Consider the following 24,567-nt stretch of genomic DNA (forward strand, 5'->3'; position numbering starts at 1 on the left):
AACATTTGGCATAAAGCAAGTCAAGCAGCTCATAACGCATTCATTCCAAGTTAATATAACCAAAGTCAAAGAGTATCCCAGTGCCTTTAGTCTTCTGAAGTACTAAGTAAATATTCATGATGGCACGGGTTCATATTCCACATGCTCGCTCATTTCGCACTAGTTTTCTTCAGTGCACTAAAATACTTAAGGAGATATATATCCCATGAAGCCCAGAGCAATAAACTCTTCACTGAATAACGTTGGCCTGGAAGTAACCATAAACCGCAGACGAACGCAGTGCAGCTTTGTTTCATTTTATTTGATTAGATTTTCTTATGCTACATCTTTGCATCATGTCTGAGATTCAGGGGCCGAGCCTTTCCCGGGCATAAACATCGCTGCTACGGCGCCAAGGATATCTGTTGCTCTTAAAATAGCTGCACCAGAAGGCATGAAATTATGCATGTGTTACAGTGGCCATCAGGGATTAACAAAGGTGTTCTATTTTATGCCTCTTCTCCAACAAACGCACAGAGGGAAGTACTTTAACCGCTCCTCCTTGTAATGCATGATAATGAGCCTTGTATTGAAATGTAAGACAAATTATGGTCTATGGAGACAATTACTGCTGCCTAATATTCACGTGATGTCACAGAGCCAGAGCATGCAAGCATGTGGTAGTCATAATATCACATGACCGCAGAAACTGTACAAGACACTCAGACTGATATGGTCAAAGTGTTAGCAGCTGGATGTTGCTTTCATCTAGTAAGTCTGTGTGCAGTTTTGACGATTCGTAGTGTTTACACATGCCTTTGGGCAGAGGTTATCAGTCGTCTTATGAACTGTAATTATTATGTAATAATCAGATGCTCAAACTACCTCAACTGGCTCCTTTCGATGTGGAGGAGTGAATTGCCACCTTATCGTGGTGGAGGAGTTTGTGTGTCCCAGTATTTACAGGGGCTATGTTGCCACCTGGTAGGGTCTCCCAAGGCAAAGTGGACCTGGGCAAGGGGCCAGATTAAGAGACTGCTATGAAAGGAATAAAATCAAGGAGCCAGTGTGCCCTACCTGGAATAGAGTTACCAGGGCCCGACCCTGAAGCCAGGTCTGGTGAGGGAGCTCAAGGGAGAGTGTCTGGTGGCTAGGGCTCGGCCTATGGGTCCTGGTTGGGCACTGCCCAAAGAAGTGACATGGGCCCGCCCTCATGTGGGCCCACCACCCACACGAGGCGCCACAGTGGTCGGGTGCGATGTATGTGAGGTGGCAGTCAAGGGCGGAGGGATTGAAAAACTATTTCAGTGATCATGAGGATGTACAAATGGTGGGTGGGGAAGCGTGTTGGTTTGAGCAGAGAGTCAAGGAGGACATATGCGCTAGCCTTACTTTTATATGGGAATATAATCAGAATACAACCAGTTTGGAACCAGTTCAGTGCCCTATTGTAAGGCTATGGGTCGTAGATGATTTGTATTAATTGGTGCATGCTGACTCAGAATCATTGGTAATCTGTCTGCTTTCATAAGTTAGATTCAATTATTTGCAAACCTTCACCAGTATTTCTGTCCTGTTACTCCTCTATTGTGACACAGTCAATAACTATAGTAACCTCACTGTGGACAGATTTTGCCACAGTGATACCTTCACAGCCGTGTCAGATTCAGCACCTCGCTAGTGTCTTGACACCTAAACTGAGGTCATGTTTATGGAGAATTTGGACCCAAAATGCAGACTCCAGGGCAGGTTTAAATAAACAAAAACAAACCTTTATTTACACGAGGCAGCAAATCCAAAAGGCAGACAAAAACAGGAAACACACAAGGGGGGAAAACACTCAGGCAGACAAACAGAACTCCACGACAGAGAACCAAGGAAAACCTAGGGCTTAAATATAAACGATGTATACAGGGAAAGATAACACAGCTGGAGAAAACAAGACTCAGGTGAACAGAATCAACTAACGAGAAAGAAGGAACGCAAAACCAACACCACACACTCAGGACAAGAGACTATCAAAATAAGACAGGAAACACAAAGAGAAGACTAAACACAGGAAACAGAAACACAGACTAGACACAGTGCACATAGGAGGACAGGAAAACCATGAGAATAACTAACAGTGATAACTACAAATGCCAAATATGAATGAAAACACAACCTAAGCCAAGGTAATATTCAAAACTACAACAAACCAAGTCAAACAGAGAATATCAAACAGAAACTGAGAGTCCAAAACGGAAAATGCTGGGCCAAAACCAAATAAAGGTTGAGTGGGTGTGATCTGTGATCCCATTGCGAGATGGTCTCTAGTGTTGATTCACTTCAATTAGCTGCAATCTCTGATGCAGAAATGTATTCAGTTTATAAGGAAAAGCCTGGTGACTTCCCTGTTAACTTTACAGGAGTTCTCGCTTCCTGCTATTCATTTTTTCTAAACACTTCTTGCTATTCATTCCATTTCCCTCCAACCCTGCTCTTTCATGCCAGTGCAGTTGACTGCACAACAGGGGGCAGCTTATATTCTGGGTACTGCTTAATTATTAATGTGCTTCTTAACACGTAGCCTAATCCGTCTTCACAACTTGAAATACTGACACAGGGAGAAATCTGCAATCTTACTTGCAACCTTTGTCATAATATTAGAAGTTGACCCAGTTGCACCAGGTTTTACGGAGAGTGCAGGAACATCTGGATTTATGGCGTTAGGCTGGTAAACTATTCAAACATAAAACACAGTTAGTGAAAGCAGGGTTTCTTTTTCTTCAGGCCCATCCTTTCTATTCTATTCAAGAAAATTATGTAGCACAGTATAAATTCACCACAATGCATAATAATCAAGGAGAGGCTGCTGATTTATTTGCCGCATTCACTTATCTGCACAAAACTTTTGTGTCTTTTTGAAATTGTAATGAAATCAAGGAAGATCAGTATGCAAACATGCTCACCAAGATAATATTGACATGCAGATTTTTGTTTTTGCAGATATAATATTTAGTGTGTTCATGATCTTAATTGAAACTATGGCATTTGCTTATTACACACACACACACACACACACACACACACACACACACACACACTCACCCCACCCCCCTATAGAAAACCATCTGACTATCATGAATGTATGTATGCATTCACTCGACACTTTATTAGAGACAACATGCTAGTACCAGGTTGGACCTCCTTTTTGCCATCGTGCTGCCTTGATTCTTTCAAAACTGCTGCAGATTTGTTGGCTGCACAACGGTGATGTGAATCTCCCGTTCCACCACATCCCAGATCTCTATTGCACTGAGATAAGTTGAGTAAAATGAACTCATTGTCATGTTCAAGCCCTCTGGTAATACAAGGATGGGCAGATTTAAACTTTAAAATACAGCTTTTGGAATGACTGCAACAAAACTGTAATAAGCACTATTGTATGTGTAAATATAAATGCATCAATAATTTACTGAGATTGCTGCAATGGTAACCTTTACCTTTCACAAGAACTCAGCTACTCAACTGTCACCTGGTAGCTTTAGTTGTCAAGTGCTTGTACTGAGACAGCAGAAGACATATAGTGGCCTGATCTGTGTGTTGGGGCTTCCAACATAGCCTGCAACAGAGGTAAGGTCAGAGCCTATTGATTTTTAACACTGCTCAACGAGACAGCAGGCTACTCAGTGAAAGACACCACTGTGGAGCCTGTGTAAAGAAACATGTCTGCAGCTCAGTTCCACTAACTGCTACATCCATTTCAAGTAGGTGTACTATTATGAAAAAGCAATGCAAGAAATCTCTATATGATTGCCTTCACGCTTTGATGCTTTCATCGTTTTATCACTCAGATCTGCAATCACCTCGAAGAAGAAAGGCAGCAGAAATGTGGCGCTTCCATTGCAACCTCATGCGTCGCGTGAGCACGGCCTTTGTATGCCCTGCAGTGTAGGTGGGAGGGAAAGTGGGGCACGGGGTCTTTAATGTGCAGGGTGGAATTATATATCCTTTTAATCATACTCCCCCACCCAGCAGCAGTTTAGGATGAGAGTGACAGAGAGCCAACACAAAGCTAATTCTGCCCCTGTCACATCCGATTGTCTCTTACCTCGCAAATGAGCAGCAGTAATGACACTCGCCTGATGGCCCATGCTCGTGCACATTTGCAGGGATAATGTTTGATAGAAATCAATCTGTGATAATATTGTGGATGGGAACACTGAGGTGATTTCCCTCAGATGGGTTTTGTCTAGTGTGAATATTTCAGCTGTGAGGGTGTCGCTTTCAGGTTCTCATTTCATCTTGGAAAGGACGCAGTGTTTTCCAGCATGCTTAACCAATGAGTGCAGAATGCAATTTCATTTTTGCCTTTATGCTATTTACCAGTGCGTGTTGTGGCAGTGGATGGAAGACTTTTACATTAAATTCGTTTAGAATTCTTGATTATACAACACAAAATGCTTTTAATAAATGGAAACTTTGCAATTCAAGTTAAATAAACTGGGTCACTAAAACTATGGCTATGATTAGTCACATGTTGTAGTTCTTTACCAAAGTGCAAAAATCTAATTATTGTGACTCAGTAAATACAGGAATGTTGCCAAAGAAAACTACATTGAATAATATATAACTTGTATAGTTTGATGAGAGATATTTGTGTTCCTCAGGAGGGAATGACATCCATTCTATCCAATCCACAGACTGTATATCAAAGATGGCCATAGCCATGTCACCCATTGGCTGGAGAACTGTGTATTATTTTAAATGTCAGAGAGTGTAGAAACATCTGTTAGGCTGGTAATGTTAGTTGTCAGCTAAAGCTAACAAGTTTGGTTAGCAAGATGCATTCTGTATAATAAACTGTACTGCACAGATAGATGCCATAGAATTTCTGAGACTTTTTCCTGGAGCACAGACTTCTTAAAGTTTCTGTATCACACAGAAAACTTTATTTGTCAAATAATTGCACCAAAATGTCTCCAGAGAGCACCAACCATCACAAACAGGGTCAAGCGAACAGAATTAGCCGAAGTGAAGCCTAGAAGACAGCAATGGGTTACAGATACCTAAAGAAGTCAATCAAAGTCCCTCACTTTAAGCCAAAATTACAAATGGCTGATTTTTAAAAATAAATAAATAAATAAAATACACACCAACAGTAAGTTTATTAAGAAGGGAGTAATTATATGTGGGAAACAAAACCATTCTTGTATCCAGCTGTAAACATGTTAATCTCATCTCTGAATTTGGTATTTCCCATAGAGAGAGTTTGAAAGATGGACTTTGCTTCCAGGTCTGAAAAGTGAAGCCAACATGTCCTGATCCAGATATGTCAGGGCCATGAATTACTCAAAGATTTGCCTTAAGCAAGTTTTATTTTTAATGACCAAGCGGGAAGCTCCAGTGGTTTAAAACAGACTCCTGGTTGTATAGAAGTCTATAGGAAAGTGGACTTCAGTTATTTCACTATGTTACCTCAGTAAACACTTTTCTGATGACTTTATGAGATTTTTCACCAATTTTAAGGTCACACTGCACAAAAAGTCAATTTTACGCATTTTGTTCTTTCTGAGATTCAAATAGAAGCTAATAGAGCAAACAGCTGTATCAGCTGGCTGATTGTATTGGCTGATATTAGCTCTTCGCATTACATTAAAAAGGAGGAGACCAGAAACATCCTTCAAAGATGTTATGAGTGTTGATGTTGCATAGTTTGCCCACCAGGGGGCGATCTGTAACTTCCTGTTGGCAACACACATTTGGAATGGCACAAACACAAAAACCCGCTGATCTGTGCACTGTCAGTCATAGTGTGAATAAATAATCACACATGATAAATGTTAGGGAAATGTGTTTATGTTTTATGTTTCTGAAAGACAAAACACTTTAGGCCAATAAATTAGAATATCAAGTTTTTAAATTACCACATATCGGTATCAGTATCAGTCTTGAAAAATCCTAAATCGTTGGGATCTATTGGGATCTAACGTCTTGTCATCTAACTTCTTGTCATTAGCCAGTTTGCGTAGGGTTTCACAGTCATACACTCTTTGCTCGTTACTTACAGTTTCAAAACACGATAATGATGATGTCACCATGTCTACATCCACCTACTGCCTCTAGTATTTTTTCATGGGAGTGTACGGGACTGACTTGGGCTCGTAGCCCACCTGAAGTGGCTGTTGGCAGCATTGCAGCTTCATTTGTCAGCCATGGGGGTGGCCGCTTGATCCAGACATATCAGGGCGGTGAACTGCACCAAAATGTACCAGTAATGAGATGATGAGTAAAACAGCAGTAATAAGGTTTATTACATTTTAATTACTTGTGCAAGTGTTAAAAGATCAGTGAATAAATCTAGAGCCCCAAACTTAAACAGGGAACATTAATTAGTCCAACAATGACCTGATATAATGATGCTGAGTAATATCCCTTTTCCCCTAATTTCATATAGCTCCATGAACTTAATGCGTGGATATGGTGAGAGCCACTAACAACACCATGAATTATAAATTTTTTCCGGCGACAGAACATATTATGGGATCAGAGAGGCAATATGAGCAAATCTTCCTTTTTATTCATGCCAGTCCTGTTTAATGAATCACTGGGAGATTGCTCTCACTGTTGCCATTAATCAGAGCTCCTCTGCTGCTGATTGAGGAGGGTAATATGAACAGGAATACCAATGAGTGGAGGAATGTGCACGGGCTGAAAAATGGCAGAATAACTCAGCCATTCAGACAGCCAAGTGCTGTGTGCAGTCTAAACACAACCTTGTCCCATCCTTACCAGGAATGAAGTCTATTACCATTTGACCGTGTTCTCAGATAGGGATTATATCTGCTGCACACCCACTGAGACTGAGACAATTTGTTTTTTGACAGCTATTGGAAAACCGTGTACCACAGTCATATTGGTACTTTGGAAACAGCATGATGCAACATCTAAAACACAAATTTGTTTCATTGATTGAAGAAAACTGGACCAGACTCAGGCACTGGGGAGCTTTGCACTCATAAATTGAATCTATAAATTTGCCTGCATCTGGGGGTTTGTTTTTCATATTTTGAATCTTCCATTCACGTAATTGTAATTTCCAAGCCTTTACAAGTAACTGTAACTCACATTAGTGACCAAGAAATTTAAAGGAATAATTTCACAGTGCAGAGAGCATGTGACATACAGGTCTGCGGATACGTAACAAGCACCATATTAGGACAGGGTGGCATAAATACTGGAAACCAAGAAATAGTGCTGCACGCCACAGGCAGATAAAGAGTTCGGTTTGGGCGCTGGGGTGACTCTGGTATTGTGCTTCATTGTGAGCAACATATTGTTATAGGGACAGCTATTATTACTGTTATAATATACACAATCAACCCAACATTTGTCTGGTAGAATTTCCTGATTTTCTACGTGGTCCTGAATGTCGCAGCGACTGATTCCTGCCTGCAAACTCCTTCAAAAACCCAAATTCATCGTCTTTAAGCTTCAGTATTTGAGATATAATGAGGTGACTGTGGCTTGATTGGCTGGAAGAAAGGGAAACAGCTGTCCTGGCTCCTTCAAAGCAGTAACAAAATTTTACTTCCATCATCCTAACACATTTTCTTTGTTTTTGGCTTCTTTTTTTTCACCTGTCAGCAGAGCAGACAGATGCAGAAGTTTCATCAATCGTCATGTCTAATTTTTGTCCAAAGAGTGAATGAGAAGCCAGCAATATTACAACTGCCGTATTTGATACAGGCAGCATTAGGCAGCGTTTTGGTTTATTTCAGTTTCATTAGCAAACTGGAACACCGTGATGCAATGTTTGCAAGGCACAGACTTGGATTATTTTTGCATCACACGTTCTCTTAAGCCCGAGGGCACACGTATGCGCATATATTTTCTCAATAACTGTGCTCACATAAACACACACAGATCCCGATGTGGAGATCATGACTTATCACACACAGCGCTCCATCATACAGTCACCCACATCTGCTGCCCTTTCCGATTACTCCATCCTCCTTTACCTCCCCTTCTGCCGAATCCTTTTTTCTTTCCCGCTCCTGCAACCATCCGCGTTATCCCCCCATGCCCCGGCCCCCGACTTCCTTTTCTTAGTGCTCTACAGACTATCCTTCCGTGCCAACCAAAATGAACAGAATTCCTGAGGACATTGGAAGGTAGCCGGGACGCACGTCAGCTGGCACATTTTTACTCTGGTGTGATGTCCTCTGAGCCTCAGATGGCATGTTAACAACCTGGAAAAAAGGACCACAGAGTGGTTTCAATACACCTCGCATGATTGAAACCGAAAAGTGTTTGTTTTTTTTTCTTCACATGTGCACACTGGTTAGAATGCCAGCATTAGACAGCAGGTATGATTTTTCCCCCCACCTTCCTCTGAATGGGTGGAAGCATTGATGGAAAATACCATTGTTGCATTTCAGCGACTATACGGGACAATCAGAGGAGCTCTGTCTGTTTGGGCAGATGCAGTTTGCTGCAGTCTCTGCAGGTTTTTTTTTTTTTTTTTTTTTTTAACCTCTTCCACCATTTCCAGAGAAGGATAAATGACAAAACCATGTCAGGCTGGCGATGCAAAGAGGATAATTAGGATTCACGAAACACAGTTTGTCCTCAAAAGCAAATCACATCCCTGGTGCTCAGGGGCTACCAAGGCACAGATCATTTTATATATCAGCACCTAGCAACTGGCAGATGGAGTGAACTTAGTGCAGGCTGCCAAAGCTGATAGGACACTGCAGGACTGCAAAATGAGCTGTGATGATTCCCCTGCTGAGGCCAACAAGGGAGACATACCTCATTAAGATGCAGCGCATCCTTGAATGCCCGGCCACACTTTACAGCAGCAAGTTGCTCTTTTGCAAAATATATTTACAGAGCTATTGAAAACATACCATTTGGAAGCAAATAGCTGCAAAGCAAACACACACCAGCTTGGCAGTAACAAAATGTATTTTATTAGAGCATCAAATACAAGTAAGGCTGTATAGTTTCCAGTTCAGATGAGTAACATTGCACATTGAAGCAGTGGCACACACACAGTATCATAACATGGAAAACAATAAGGCCTTTGTATGAGACGTGTAGGCTATTGTTGCTATTGATTACTGCACGGACATGCTGGCAAAACCACATAGTGAGTCATCGGGAATTCTGTCCATCTCCTTATTAGTATAATACCATAACGCTGTACTGCATGGAGAGGGACAGGCCATTAAAACGGCACCTGTGGTGAGGGCATAAACATGTGTTCCTCATAAATATCCATCCTGAAAACGACTACAAAAAAAAATCCCCACCTCTTTTTCTACATGCAGGTAGACGAATACTCTCATTACAAATCCCCTTCGTGTCTTGAAGGAAAGCAGAGGTGAATGTTGTCCTTTATCTGCTTTGATGTGGCATGTTCGAGGGTCCCTGGAGGCCCTTGGCAGACTCTCGCTGCTGAGACTGCAGGTACTGTATAAACACACCAATCCGCAGCTCAATGTCACCCACCGGCTTCTTAACAGTCTGCTTATTTTTCTCTCATCAATATAGCCTACCCTTTTTTCCATTATTTCGCATCACATTACTAACCCTTATTCGTCCACAGCTTAATTCTGTAAATTACAATTTATTGCATTAACCTGCTGATGTCACCCTGCCTTCTCGTTATTAGAAGAGAAGCTGGATTAGTGCAGAACGAAACTCATTTAGATACTTTAATGCTAAAACAAAGGAGGGGCAGAGAAGATATGAAACAGAGGCAAGAAAATAAAGAGTTAGAGACACTGAGAACAAGAGCCGCGAGAAGAAAGAGAGACAAAAGCGAGGGAGAGACTCCTGGGACGGACCAACAGGGCTGCGGCGAGTGGAGCTTAATTTCCCAACACCATCTGTTACCAGTCCCTGGATTGAAAGCTCCACTTATGTCAAACCTCCCACCACAGAGTCTTTTTCTCGTCTGTCCCCAGTAACTCTTCGCGCTCCACACCTATGTAGCATACTCTATCTTCCTCTACAGGGCAAGATAAGACACTTAAGATGAGATAATCTCAATCTGAAAGCAATTTTCCAGCTCGTGGCAAGGAAAAAGAAAACCATGCCGTGCTGGAAAAATATGCTCAACTTTACCAGCTCACTGCACACTTAATTAGTGGAGTCTTCATACAGGAACTCCTTTCTGTTGTGTCGCGGTCCAAATGATCTCGATAAACTCAGTGTTTAATCTTTGCCGACTGGCACAGATTAAAGGAAAAGCCCATCGGGGCTGCCCGGTATATATAGGGCTTTCTACTGGGAAACAAGAGCCCATGACACAAAATGTGTCAATGGAAGTGGCTCCAAGGTACTGCCCCCCCCTCCCATCCCTTTTTTCCCGGTGGTGTGTACACTGAGGACTCCGGTAGAGAAGTGTCTGACCTACATTTAACAGTGCAAAGGCATGGAAATATGTCAAACTGCAAGGTTGAACAGAATTATATACATTATGTGGAACACAGAGCTTGAGCGTGGTCCCTAACTTGCACATGTTACATCAGATTGTACAAAGTAGTTGCTGCACTTTGGATAATGCTATTTTGGGGGTAGAGGTTGTCATTTTTAGCAGTGCATTAGTGCCTGTCAGATTGCATTTTCCTTGTTGTATGCTATTATTCATTACTTTAAAGTGTGCACTCAATCTGCCACGAGGAGTTTTCCTCTCCTCTTTAGCTTCTTGCAATCATTTCTCCTACAAGAAGAAATTCTAACCACACAAGAAAGCGAGACACTGGCGCAGAAGCATGGAGTGAGGGTAACCCTGAGGACAGAGTATTCCTTGGCATTTTAATCACTTCATTTACAGTCTCTCAGGGTATTCTGATGCAAATTATCTGAAAAGGTCACACTGCAGAGGGATATCTATTCTGTTCCAAATGGTATTTATTTATAAACAGGTCCAAACACTGACTAACCTGTGTATTAGTATTATTTAGTCATCACTGACCTTCATATAAAAAAAGGTTTTAGATCGAAAAGAGTTAAAATACCTAATTTGTCAGGTGACCACCCTTTTAGTAGCAGCTTCAGCACATCAAACCAGTTTCATATTTTCAATGAAAGGAGCCCCCATGTGGCCACTCGTGTTATTACAGCAAAAGCTTTCTAATCAAACAAAAGCTGGTGCGCTCACTGGCCACTTAGGTACATCTGCTCAACCGCTTGTTACTTCAGATATCTAATCAGGCAATCAAATGTCAGGGACTCAGTGCACATACACATGATCAAGACGACCTGACGTGATTTTAGTGAGTTATAACTTGTTAACCTGCATGTTTTATGAGAATTGACAGCCTGAAATACAGAAAATTTCCAGTGAGCAAAATGAAAATGCCCAGTCAATCAAAAGAAGTCATTCGGGTTTGAGTTGATAGGAAGGCAAATATAACCCAAATAAACTTTTATTACAAGCAAGGTATGCAGAAGAGCGTCCCAGAACACACAACAAACGGAAGCTGGAAGCAGATTGGCTACAGCAGCAAAGACTGCAGCAGGTCCCCACTCCTGTCAGCTAAGAGGAGGAAACTGAAGCTACAGTTTGCACAGACTCTACAATATTAGCAAAGCAGAGGAGTCTTTATTTCTGCTGTGACACTTGGATGATAGGCCCAGACATTTCAGGTCCCTGAGAACAAACTATGAGTTATTTAAACACCACAGTCTACCTGATTATTGCTGCTGTGTACCGATCTTCTGATGACTACTTCCAGGAGGAAAACACTTTTAGGGTGTGGTGAAATATCTCCAATGAATGTTACCAGCACCTTGTTGAACCTGCATCATGGAGAGTAAGGGCAGATTTCAAGACATAAAGGAGGTCCAACCTGGTACTAGCAAGATGTACAGATATAGATTTTTACAATGGTCTTGGAGGAACATTGTCTCGCTTCACTGTGTACTGTACCACTGGACATGGTTGAAATGACAATGAAGCCACTTGACTTGATGTACCTAATAAAATGGCTATTGAATCAGATTTACTGACCCTGCATTTAGATTATTTACATTAAAATATAAAACCTTTGCATTATTTAATGAGTTGTACAAGTGAATAATTGAAGAATAAAACAAAACAAACAAAAAAAAAAATCACTTGTTGGCTGCTTGACAGTAATGTTACAGCAAAGCCACTGGATGTCACCATCGACACTGCGTGTGTCAATTAACTATGTAAATATGTAACTTGTGTTCATCATATTTACTGCACTCACACTGGAAAACTGGCCCAGAGTCCTTAGTAATGAAATTCACAGATGTCAAAGCTACAAATATCAGCTTTTCCAACAGCTTCTACTCGGCAACCTACAAAAACACAGCAGGTCATTCAGATCAGAAGGCTGGCTGCCAGCTATCTGACTTTTCACTCCTCGAGTGTTTTACAGAAACACTCAAACACCTGCTGGCTTCTTTCAAAGTCTAGAGTTTAAAAACATATGGTCAATTCAATTCTTTCAAAAACAAATAAACACAAAGACACATTTTTCCAATTTTTTCCAAACTTTATTTGATGACAATATACAAGAACATCTTGAGCACGGAGACCCTCCCTGGCTGTCTGGGATCACTGTGGGGAAGAAAAAAAAAAATCAATACCACAGCAAATTTAATTTAAACTACAGCAAAAGAAAACCTCACAGGGAGTTTCAGTAAGTTAGAAGAGTGCAAATAAAGACAAATGTTCACAAAAAAAGTTGCATTTTTTGTTGGGACAGTTTAAATTCACACTTGAATGCAGTCTGAGTAAGACATTTTACTTGAAGAACATAATGTCCAGAGTAAAATTCACACATCGACAGGCTTTTAGTTGAGCTTCCTCCCACACAAAACAAGCTAAAACCCACATGCTACACTCTGCTTCTATTAACTACAGATATGCACTATCAAAGCAGTCTGTTCAAATCTAAGACAGAGTGGGAAAAGCCCACTGTAGCAGATAAAGTGGTAGAATGGGCTGGAGTAGTGGGAAAACACATAAGCTGGGAGTTTAAAAACACCATTGCGGGGGGTGAAAAACACTGAAGGAAAACTGCAGGGAAAATAAGGGATGACATGCACGGCAAAGCTCAGGTCTATCAGCGTCTGATGTGCAACACATTAGCACACCATGCTTGTTCTGCTTCTATACCTGCAGACTGACACTTCATTTCTGCAAAAGAAATCCATGGGAAGCAAAATCAAGAACAAAACATGGCACAAAAACGATGTTAACATGTTGAAAATTGAAACGTGGAATAGAAAAGAGCTCTGAATGGACCCGAGAGTTTTGACCAAGGCCAACAGACAGCACCACAGGCATGGCTGGACAGTGTCAATATTTTCCTAGCCAGCTGTGCTGTAGCTATTCCAGATGCAGTGAATTGGGCTAAAACACTGTCCAGCTGGGCTGTGACATTTCAGAGATCTATTCTATGTGACTGATGCCAAAGAGGGTACAGAAGTATGCAGGGTTTCAAGAGATTACATAATCATTTAAGCACTACTTTGATTTATTGTTTGGGCGATTTCCTCGCTATGTTAACAGGTTTATAAAACTACAACACTATTAGTTTACAGTAGTACTTGTTAGTACTGGGAGAAGGGATGGGTAGTATTATGTATTAACCGGTGGGGTCAGATCCTTTCATATTGGATGAGTGTACATCCAAAGACAAAAGCACTACAGCTTTAGTGAAAAGATGGATCAGGGGTGGTGCAAAAGCAGGAGTTACTGAGCTACTGAATGTAACTCCTGGATTATCTGCACACTGCATTTAAGTCTATTTCTGGAAAGCATTTACCTTCTACAGTTTCCGAAGACAATGAGATATGATTGGAAAGATGACAAAGGAAATTAAAATAGCAGAAGAGTTGTGGAGAAACAAAGATTAGCAGGGTAGAATAAAAGGACAGGTGTGTAATGAAAATCAAGAAATACAGAGATTTCACAGTAGCTTGGATAATGGTCAAGACTATTTCCCCGTGGAAAACTATGAGGTTGGTCAACGAGTGCTCACGATACCTTTTTGCCAGCAGCGCCAACACTGGCCTTCTTGACGCCTCGTACTTTCTTCATTCTGTTCTTGCGTTCCTTGCGCTGTTTCCTGGAGGTCTTCTTTTTCTCATAGAGACCGTGCTGAGGACACAAAGACAAACGCATTTTATTTTACAGACTGTAAAAGAACATGGGAAACCTCGAGACTGTGAGAGGCTTTTAAAAAGACCCGTCAGAGTCAGAGCTATTAACGGTTTATATTTCGTAGTTAGTTTTTCATTTTATTTCATTCTCACTTTTTATTTTTAATAATTTAGTTTAATTTCGTTTCTAGAGTGGATTTTCTTGTTTCATTGTTCTTATTTTTATTAGTTCAAGTGTTAGTTTTTGTCTCTTTAAATACTACTGTATGACAATCACATGTCACAGGCAAAGTTTAGGAAACTCAGTGCAGGCATAAGAACTTTAAAAAAAAAAGACTCAATAGACACATCCTTTTTAATAACAATGTTATCAAACTAAGAAAGGACATTTCCTCTATGTTCAAGGGCTGCTCTGCTAGAGTTCCACCAAAAACTTAAAATCAATCAAATGTAAAACTGTGTTCAGTATCTAGTTTACAGGAGGGCTGAACCAATTCACCGTTAGCACTTCTTTATCAGAGATACTATCATTATTACTAACAGGAACACATTTTCTTCTTTTAAATACAGGCTACTGCAAAAAATGAATTAGTGGTAGTTCAAGGCATCATTAAACTGTATGTCCACCCAATGGCTCTGACCCCACTGTTTTTAATACTCTCTGCTCCACTGCATGGCATACGATGGAGACGTCCTCAGAACTGATTCTGAAAATGCAAGTGTTTTGCTGCTGTAGATCTTTTTTAGGCAGCATGTGTACTGAAGCTTGACTATCCTTACATGCTGAAAAGGACAGGAAACATCACACACACATAGGGCACAGCAAAACAACTAAGTGGAAGAGGGGGACTAGTGCAACTAGTTGGGGGTACGGAAGTACTTTGCGATGCTTCCTTGAAATACTGGTTGCTATTTTATTTGAGACAGCTTGCCACTGTAAAATCAGCTATGGTCCATGGTATATGGATGGTTAGTCTAATGCAATGTAGCCAACATTATACCTGTACAACGATTAGGAGGCCACTCAACAACCATCCTAATAGTTCAGTGTGTTTTAACAGACTGTTAAAAATGTTTCAATAAATGGTCTGCTACAATCAAATCAGCAAACATCTTGATTTAAATACATGGGAGAACCTTTTTCCTCCTCCACGGTGCCATATTGGGTACAGAGAATTAGGCACTTCTCGTGATATTGGTTTCCTGAATCTCTGGTATCATGACTCAAGCAGGGTCTTCATAGCAAGGTGCTAACTATTTTGACAAACGCGTATCCTGATAAGTCAATAGAAGCCCCATCATTTTCCCTTTCTATATCTCTCCAACATACCGCATGTTTATATGCATCTACATGCAGAATATCAGCCAATATCCCTGTCACATTTTACTCTGTAAAAACATCAAATCTGGTACTAATCTGGCTCTAGTTCAAGATAATAAATACTACGTCCTAATGTCATCAAAAGCTCTTCTCGGGTAAAATAATATTCCATAACATTACACTGGAGGTCCAGACTCGTGCAAAATTTGTGAGATGGCTGAGAGAACATACATCTCCTGCTCATATATACCAATTTCAACAGACAGCTCTCTGATTTTTGTATAGCCACTTGTGTTGACTTGACTTGGCAAAGTTATTCAAAACTCACCCTGGCCAGTCTGTGCTTGGGCTCATTCTTCTTGGCATAATCTAGGGAGTCGTACACCATGGCAAAGCCTGTTGTCTTGCCGCCACCAAACTGAGTCCTGAAGCCAAAGACGAAGACGACATCAGGGGTGGTCTTGTACATCTTGGCGAGCTTCTCCCTGATTTCAGTCTTTGGGACTGTGGCCTTGCCGGGATGGAGGACATCGACGACCTACAGAGAGGAAGGGCAGGCGATAAATGTGCTGCTTCAGGACTAGAGCTTAAGCTCGAGATGTGATCAACTATGAACATGAGAGCCCTTACCATTTGCTTCCTCTGAAGCAGTCGGTTCGTCATGAACTTGCGGGTCCTGACTGTTACAGTGTCGTTCTGAAGACGAAAAGAAATTATGCATTAGCAACGAGAAAACTGCTGTACTTGTAAGAGCCTCATAATAGTGAAGATAGAGGCTCACCTGTCTCACCCTACCTAAATACCACTATGTTGACATAACCGTTAAGTCCTCGACTCTCCTAACGTTTACACGGTGTGTTAACTTAGAAATAAAACAACTAATTGCTGTAAAGCCTATTTCTGTCCGTTACTGAAGTGTTCTTGTGGTACTTTAACAAACATGCTAGCCTAACGTGTGGGCCGCCATTCGTGTAATTATGCTAACGTTAGCTGCCATAGGTAGGACTGTAAGCTGCGCTACTTTGTGTTTATTTTCTAAATTAACGTATTATCTAAGCGTGTTAATGTGGCCATGTGGTGCATAGAAAACAATTTACAACGACTGGAAAGACGAGTGTAGCCTCTGGTGTGTGCAATATGCGGATCGACCTCAGTCAGACTAGCATCCTGACGGTATCGCTGAAATTTCTCTAAGATCGTTTCACACTACAACAATATCAACATTTTATTATAAAGCAGCTCTAAAGGATCACTTGGTCTGAGAGAAATGTGTGTTGGTGAACGGATGACCTCGATGATCGACAGATTTTACTCGCAATTTTCACCACAAGACTCACCATCTTGACGCCGGCCTCGCTCAGGGACGTAGAAAAGGAGGAAGGACCAGCAGGCAACCGGATTAATGCCTGCACAAAATTTAGCGAGCATGTTACTCGTACTGCCTGATGGAAAAGATGATATCGGCGAAATTTTATTTTATTTCGGTTTCTAACAATATTTAATAAATGTGAAAACATTTTAATTACGCTACAAAGAAATAGAGCCTATTATATGATACTTTTAAAGAAAAATCCAGAACTTTCCTCACCATAAAAACATTTGGCGTTTGAGGTAAAAACTGTGGACGTTTGTTTCTGCCACTTAAAAAATTGTTTTTCATCGGAAAAAATACTTTTTTTCCATTTACAAATCAAAATTCTTGTTGCTATACAAAATATCGGGTTATTTTTAAAAAAACAAACAGGTTCTTATCTCAAACGCTTAGATCATTAGCTCAAAATTTTGACTTAATTTACATTTTAGATTCTCGGAGTTTTTAGTAATTTTCGCATTGGTTTGAGTAAGTCAGTCCAACAAAACTTGTTTTCAGTGAAGGAAACAAACTTCCAGAGTAAAATGACATAATGAACAACACTTCTGGCAGTTCTTCAGTTCACTAGACATCAATTCTCATTTTATAGTCATTAATTTTAAGAGATGGATAGAAAACACAACACAGCTAACAACATTTTTTTTAATACTGTAACATACTGGGCTGAACCTTTTAGGTAGGACCAAATTGCTTTTTGATGAAAACATTTCATTTCCAAACTGCGCTGGAAAAAAGGACACTGTAAGTGCAGGTTTTTGTCAGGGTAACTCCAAACACACACCTCTTTTGGAGCTTCAAGATCCATCCACTTTAACAATGCCCATCCCCCTAAAAAAAAAAAAAAAAAAATAGGGAGATGACTATATAGTTTTTGGAGTAAAATTAGGGAATAGACTAAGTGTAGAGCTCAATTTCCAAACACAGTTTAAAAATATTTTTTTCTTTTTAAACCAAGTATAGGTCAGATTTGTTTCTATATGTACATACATATGTAGTTATTGAAGAGATTATGAAAGAGCAGTAACAGAGATAGGATTAAGTATTAAGCAGTTTTCCAAACATGTAAAGTGAGTGGTGCAGTGTTGTTGGTGGTAATTCAGTATCCTCCCTCTTGTTTATTATGCACTTTTGAAATAGAGCAATCAATTTACTTATGAACGTAAACACCAACAACACACCAAACACCATTTCTTTTTTTTTAAGAAAGTAAGTTACATGCACTATTGTGTTAGATGGTAATAGGTGGTTGGCTAAACAACACTCAATGAATAAAAGACATAGGAAAATGTTTACAAGGGTGATCAGATAAGAAAGATCAACTTCAGCACACCTGTTTGCACGAGTGTGATTCTGCCTCTCCAAGTTGCCAAAATCACACACAAAGAAGAAAAATAAAGCCCCCAAAAAATCTTGTTTTTCCTTTGTTACAGAATTTTATTGATCTTGCAGCAACAGTGTCCACTGGCATTGGAGTCTCATTTAAAATAAACGTCATTTAAAAATCAGAACAAAAGATTACAGTAAAGTTGGTTTCAAATTTGTCTCTCAAAGCATAATATTAAGCCCTCTTTGTGAAACTGAAGTCACTGGAAAGAAATCTGCCGTGTAAATTATAATGCCGTAAAGACTTATCACGAAACATGGCCAGAATTAATAACGGCAAAAAGAAGAAAAAAAATAAAATAATCTGACAGACATCAGAGGTTCCAGTCTTACTGAGAAACAAACTTCATGTTGAGTCATTTACCGAATTCAGAGCTGCTACTTGGACAGAGTACAGTTAGCAGGTATGAATATGATTTGTGGTGTTAAAAAGAAAAAATATTTGAACATGAGTGTGCGGTACTCTCACATTGCCAACTTCAATATCCCATATTTACCATTGCACTTCAAAACTTCACAGCTGTTTGAGGATAGAAAAATGGCAAAGAAAATAAAAAGAATTCCTTTTGCTCAATTGCCAAGTACAATGTTACCTGTTCAATGTTGCAGTGAAAAAATAAACATCTGTTGGAAAGTACAAATTGATGACCAGGTATCTAGTTACTGCATTTCATGTAAAGTAAGGCATGGGCAGGCGTGACTCATGAGATGAACAAGGTAATCTAAAATGGGTTAAGGACACTGGGGGACAGATTTGTTGATTACAGCATCCATCAAGCCTGATGCAAACAGTTTGTTCTGGCTGCAATTCAACAGGCTTGACAGTGCCCATATCCAAACAAATTCACTCAGTACTAAGAAACCGTATTAAAAAATAAAATGCATATAAAACATCTGGACTATTTCAAGTTTTCCAAAATCTTGTATCGCACCAAAAACATCAGCAGGATATTAACCGTTTCCATGTTCTTCTAAATGTTTTTATCTGGTTTGGAAAGCTCCCAGCACATGGTGCCAAGTATCCTTCGATTTTATCAAATTATGAATGCAGAGCACCTGCCAACACAAGATCAAAGTGTAGTAAAAAAAAAAAAAAAAAATAATAATTTTTTTGGCAGATGAGAAACATGAAAATAAAAATCACAGCGAGGCCACGGTCGTGATGAAATTAGTGGCTTTATATTGTTATACTGAAATGTAACTAAAATCAAAAGCTTGTTTGTCAGTTGCCAGGTTGAAACCTTACATAAGTGGGAAGTACAATCATTTTTTGATTAAAAACCGCTCAATCGCAGGCTAAAATTCATTTAAAAAAAACAAAAAAACAACAACAAACAAACAAACAAAAAAACAAACAAAAAAAACAAAACAAAACATAAAAGCCAAACAAACAAAAAAACAAAACATATCTTGGAAATTGGAAACTTGTGCACCCTTGTGTTGATAATGAAGAGTGAAGTCTTGGAATAGCATGAAATCTTCACCTAATTGAAAACACAGCATCCCTTTACAAACCATCACTGGAAACTAAAGAGTCCAACTGATAATAATAATAATAATAATAATAATAATAATAATAATAGACTGTGGGGCTTTTCAAGTAGTTTCAAAACAATTTAAAAAAAAAAAAATCACTGAAATATCATGCTAACAAGGGTCTTCAAAACCAAAGACTGTGTGGAATTTCATATGTTTCGATTGATTCCGAGGCAAAGACTAAAAAGAAAAAATTTAAAAAATAACCACTTCCTCTCCCAATTAACGTGGATTATTTCCTGTTTTACGTCTCTGCTGGGGGACTCCCGAGAAATTGGACTAATTTGTTTGGGCATTCTGGGAGAAGCTCCCGTGTTGTGAAGTTAATTTGTACTGCAACTGGTAACCATGGAAATCTATTCAAATAAACCGAGTTTCCAGCAATGGCCAAACTGTACCTGTATGATAGACTGAATCCCCATGGTTTACACACATTACATCCAGCAGTGAGACAAAGAGCTAAAGAAGATGGCTGCCATGAGGGCTCACGACATTGGTTTCTACAAGCCAAGCCACTGGCACACGTGTTGCCAGGTTATTTCCTTTTGCTGGTGTGGTTCCAGTCGGTTAGATGTCCATTTCAAACTGAGCATCATCACCTTTAAAGCACAAAGAAAGGGGAACAGGACAAGTAGGTATTGAGATGTGTCTAGAAGAGGCAGATTAATTAATCAATATGTGGAACAGTGGATCTTTTACCAGTTGTAGGCTTCCCATCGTGGTTGTTGACGTGGTTGTTGGCTTCATTCTTCCGGTTCTCAGTCAGAACATTTAGACTGGTCACGCCAGGGATGACAGGCAGGTGAGCCGGTGGAGTCTGGGCAATGGGAGAATTGCGCCGATCCAGGAGGAACTTGCGGTCGTAGATGATCCGGGTTCCTGAAACGGGAAACATCAAGTTTCTGCTACCTTTCAAAGAGATGGTGAATATGGGTGCAGCTTAATTTGTTTAAAGGCAAAAGCCTGGTCTTCATCCACAGGGGCCAGATTCAACTATATGCAATAACATTAGTGAAGCCAACTTCCTGCACATATTTCCCCATTAGGTTCTGAGTTTCCCTGTACACACTATTGTCTAATAATTTCTGAATAAACGTACTAAAATCTGCAGTCTTGATGGCCATGGTGACATCACAGTATTTGCATTCGTGGCTGACTCAAGATGCAGTTTGACCTTTTTCCTCTTCTCCATAGCAGGCAAACACAGGTGAAACTAATAACATTAACATCAGCTTGTTCACAATAACGGCAGCACAGGTCAAGTTGATTTCATCAGCAGCACCTGTGTGACTGATCAAATCAGCTGAGCTTCTTCAAATTTTAGTTTCACTTCTTCCTCTCAGGCATTTTCTTCCTGCTCCTAAGAAACCCCATCTATTCATTATTCTAGCCTAAAACTAAATGTGCATTTAGAGTGTAGTTGAGCAGTTTCATTTCACTGTAAACTGACTGTCCTTTTGTGGTTGTAATGCTTAATACAGACATTTCCTGTACAAACCGTTTGCTGATAATGAAAGAAAAACAGTGCTGTGTAATCCTGCGCACTGTTTTTTTTTTTGGAGACCTATAATGTAAATGTTCCTCTCTTTGCCTGTATCTGTGCTAAAGTCCATAAATGCAATAAATGTTACAGTCTACACAAAAAGGTCCAGATATATTTTTGTAGTGCATCTTTGAGGTATTTTTGTTCGTTTCCCCAAAAATAATTAACACAATTCAGCAGCTACATACTGAACATAGAATACAGAAACAAAGTATCCAATATTGATAATATTGATATTAGGATCAAACCACCCACTTCTAGAAATGAATGCTTTAACAGAAAGTCTCTATGTAAGTACTATTACTATGCAGAATAAAGCATATCAGTGATGCCAGTCAGGCAGGAAAATTGTGTAAAATTGTCCTTATTGGAAAGGATCCTTTAGTGCGGGCATGTCAAACTCATTTTACATTGTGGGCCTCATTACAGCCCATTTTGATCTGAAATGGACCTGTGAAACTGCCCTTTCAGCAACTGAAAACAGTTCAACTACACATTTAATCTGCATTAAATATGAGAAAAATAAACAAATGCTCATTCTCAACAATACTTCTCTGTTTCTCTGCATGGTAAAGAAATGTTGCTGTAGTAAACGAAATAAATCTGTCAGCACAACTCTTTGGGCTTACATTGTAACAAATAAACGTGGAAATTTACAGAAGGTTCTGGTAGGCCCATACTGTGCTATAATTACAAAACCAAGTTTCTGTTCATTTACAGGACTTGTTTTACTGCAGACCTATTGTCAAAACATTTAATTCATTGTTTATCTGTTACTTAATCAATTGTACGTATACACTGACAAAGTGGAGATCTTTATGTGCAGAAAAAAACCTGTATAAAACTTATTAAAATACATTTAAAAGTCCAAAATTTATGCCCTCTTTCACATTTTCCATCGCCATCCAGTGGGCTGGATTGGAGTCTTTGCCGGGCCAATTCTGGCCCCTGGGCCTTATGTTTGGCAACCCTGCTTGAGTCCTTGTAGAAATCAAGTATTATGAACTGAAGCTAAAACTTATGGAAGCTTGTTTCTGCCACTGAAAAACTAAATTTCTTGCGATCCATAAGTCAAAATATCGACTTAATAACTCATTTTGAAGTTAGTAACTTAATAAGTCAAAACTTCGACTTATGCATGAAAAAAAATCCCAGTGGTGAAAACGAGCTTCCACAGAGACACGCCTTTACCTGTAATCTAACGATCATCAGATTTCTGCTCACCACCGCTGGCAAATGTAACAAGTACACCTTTATACACAGTTTCAGGTAACGATGCACTAATGGAATCTCTGCGTTGCCAACGAGCCAATCAGGCAGCAGCTAGAGCGCACGGGGGCGGGGCTAAGCTTTGTTTTTGTTTTCATCTGGATGACAAGGCAGCCTAGGCCAACACTGCCAGGCACAGTTGAAGCTTAGCTGAGACCACAAGCACCACCTCACTCCAAAAGTCCCCTCTTTCCCTACAAATCGACGACAAAGCAGGCGAGCTGCCCTCTCACCTCCAGGAGTGGTAGAGAATAAAGTGCCTCCGGGGGTGGTACAATAGTCATGAGGTAGCTGCGTTGTGTCGTTGATCAACACCGTCTTGGTCGGGATGGCCCTGCTCTCGCTAAGCTGACGACTGGTCGACATTTTTGTTTAGCGCTGATTTGGTGACAAATCCAGCAGCTACAGAAAACTGGGGTGTTTGTTTCCCGACGGACGGTGGAAACCCGGGCCGTTCCCCACTCTCGTATGTCTTCCCTAAAGCTTTCTTGTCTCTCCTTTCGTCCTCCCAGCCGTCAGCACCGTCCCCTCCCTCAGCAAGGCAGGAAGCACGACAAGCTGCGTCCGGATGTGAGGTCAGCCGTGCGAGGCGTCACTATCGGTTAAAACCTTTTTTTATACGTTAACAGGGAAACCTGTATGTTCTTCGGAAATCATGCATGCTGGCAAGAAATGGATGGACTTGTAGGTGTTTCTGTCATGCAACATAAAAAAACAAAAACAAATGGGGGGGACATGGCTGTACATGCATGTATAGTTTCCCCTTTCCTTGCTAAAAGTGAAAACATTATCTTTTATTTTATGAAAAAAGGGTTTAATAGCAGAATAGGAGGCGGTTATAATTAAAAATTTATTAAATAATTATAATAATTCTTAAAACTGAGTTTGGTGTTGCTATAAAATATGTACACATCCACGTTAATTTCTATTTTTAAGGTTTCTGAAGAGACAACTATGAGAAGGATGGCAGCAAACGTGAAAGGGAAGGTTTACAAGATGGTAGTGAGACGTGCTATGATGTATGGTTTGGAGATGTTAGCACTGAGAAAAAAAAAATATTGGACAATAGGATGTTTATGATGGAGCTGGCAGGCAAGAGGAAAAGAGGACATCCATGAATCTTGTCCTCAGAAAAGATTCATGGATGTAGGGAAGGAGGACATGCAGAGGGTTGGTGTGATAGAGGGGGGTGCGAGGGAGATGATCTCCAAAACGAGCCATTGGAAGCTTTCTCATAGATGATCACTTTGGGATCATCTACTCCGCTTGCCTCAGAATTGAAGTGTAGTCGGAAGAGGGATTTTAAATCAACCTTTACAAAACACAGATATACCTTAAAGTTTCTGCGAGAATAGAAATAGAGAATAAAAGCTAGTAAAAGCAGTGTTTCTGGGTGCATCACTTGTTGGATGGAGGGCAGCTGGCAGCTGTATCTGGTCATAATGGGTCTGCTGTGTTAACCTCCTGGAGCTCAAAGCAGTGCAGAAGGTGTAGCGTCAGTGGTGAGCTGATCAAATGAATATGATTGTACGGTCACCTCTGAGCACTTATGTTGGCAGTTAGCTGAAAGCATTATCTACAGATCAAAACAAGTATAATGGCAAGGCACTTGGATCCAAAAAAGAAAGGGCAGAAGATGAACTGGACAGCAACAAGTGCAGGAAGCTGAAGCATGATTGACAACTGACAAGAAATAGTGGAAGGAGCTAAGAGTAGTTTGTAGTTATTCATGCAGTTTAGAGCTCCATGCCCAATCCTTTAGCTTAACTATGCACATTCTTGTATGATTCTTTTTCAAAAGAAAAGGTGATTCTCTATGTGTGCGTGTGTGTGATGCAAAGAGTTTCCATGTTTGAGAGTGTGTAATTTTGTGTTATATTGTGTTATAATTTTTGTCAACAGAGACCGGATGTCTGTAAACTAGACCAGACAGAGAACAAACTATAAATTCACAAACTATGCATCTGACGAGCCAGATCAAAATCAATGTACTGGCAAAATGCTTCTTGCACGGGTCTGCAGGGCGAG

General features: G+C 40.1%; 2 protein-coding genes across 5 annotated transcripts; both read right to left on the reverse strand.

The window, feature by feature from the left end:
* Positions 1-12,479: 12,479 nt before the first annotated feature.
* On the reverse strand, positions 12,480-17,628 carry rps24 (ribosomal protein S24). 4 transcript variants are annotated; one of them, XM_085477591.1, is made up of 7 exons: positions 17,590-17,628; positions 16,774-16,842; positions 16,067-16,132; positions 15,765-15,974; positions 14,000-14,113; positions 13,127-13,147; positions 12,480-12,565 (listed from the first exon to the last, which is right to left on the reverse strand). In XM_085477591.1, the coding sequence occupies exons 1-6, from the start codon at positions 17,611-17,613 to the stop codon at positions 13,142-13,144; spliced, it is 489 nt and encodes a 162-aa protein (XP_085333717.1). In that variant the 5' UTR covers positions 17,614-17,628; the 3' UTR covers positions 12,480-12,565; positions 13,127-13,141. The 4 variants fall into 4 exon arrangements, with proteins under 4 accessions (XP_085333717.1, XP_085333716.1, XP_085333714.1 ...); XM_085477590.1 differs by lacking the exon at positions 17,590-17,628 and adding an exon at positions 17,025-17,111; XM_085477588.1 differs by lacking the exon at positions 17,590-17,628 and adding an exon at positions 17,025-17,111 and having other exon boundaries at positions 16,774-16,878.
* A 1,913-nt stretch (positions 17,629-19,541) lies between these two features.
* eif4ebp2 (eukaryotic translation initiation factor 4E binding protein 2) lies at positions 19,542-23,083 on the reverse strand. The gene is made up of 3 exons (XM_085477595.1): positions 22,773-23,083; positions 20,427-20,606; positions 19,542-20,326 (listed from the first exon to the last, which is right to left on the reverse strand). The coding sequence occupies exons 1-3, from the start codon at positions 22,903-22,905 to the stop codon at positions 20,295-20,297; spliced, it is 345 nt and encodes a 114-aa protein (XP_085333721.1). The 5' UTR covers positions 22,906-23,083; the 3' UTR covers positions 19,542-20,294.
* Positions 23,084-24,567: the final 1,484 nt, after the last annotated feature.

Source organism: Copadichromis virginalis, linkage group LG13 (genome assembly GCF_057382275.1).
Source record: "Copadichromis virginalis isolate Kocher_CV1m ecotype Utaka linkage group LG13, C_Virginalis_male_GT1.1, whole genome shotgun sequence".
Classification (NCBI taxonomy): Eukaryota; Metazoa; Chordata; class Actinopteri; order Cichliformes; family Cichlidae; genus Copadichromis; species Copadichromis virginalis.

What these genes read in the sequence shown, in the direction of transcription:
- eif4ebp2 (XM_085477595.1), bottom strand. Translation starts at nt 22,905, where the DNA reads ATGTCGACCAGTCGTCAGCTTAGCGAGAGCAGGGCCATCCCGACCAAG. An exon ending in ATTCTCTACCACTCCTGGAG is followed by an intron (nt 20,607 to 22,772) that starts GTGAGAGGGCAG and finishes TTCCCGTTTCAG; the next exon opens with GAACCCGGATCATCTACGAC. An exon ending in CGATGGGAAGCCTACAACTG is followed by an intron (nt 20,327 to 20,426) that starts GTAAAAGATCCA and finishes TGTGCTTTAAAG; the next exon opens with GTGATGATGCTCAGTTTGAA.
- rps24 (XM_085477588.1), bottom strand. Translation starts at nt 17,096, where the DNA reads ATGAAAAACAATTTTTTAAGTGGCAGAAACAAACGTCCACAGTTTTTA. An exon ending in TGCTTCAGAGGAAGCAAATG is followed by an intron (nt 15,975 to 16,066) that starts GTAAGGGCTCTC and finishes TCCTCTCTGTAG; the next exon opens with GTCGTCGATGTCCTCCATCC. An exon ending in CCAAGCACAGACTGGCCAGG is followed by an intron (nt 14,114 to 15,764) that starts GTGAGTTTTGAA and finishes TTGTGTCCTCAG; the next exon opens with CACGGTCTCTATGAGAAAAA.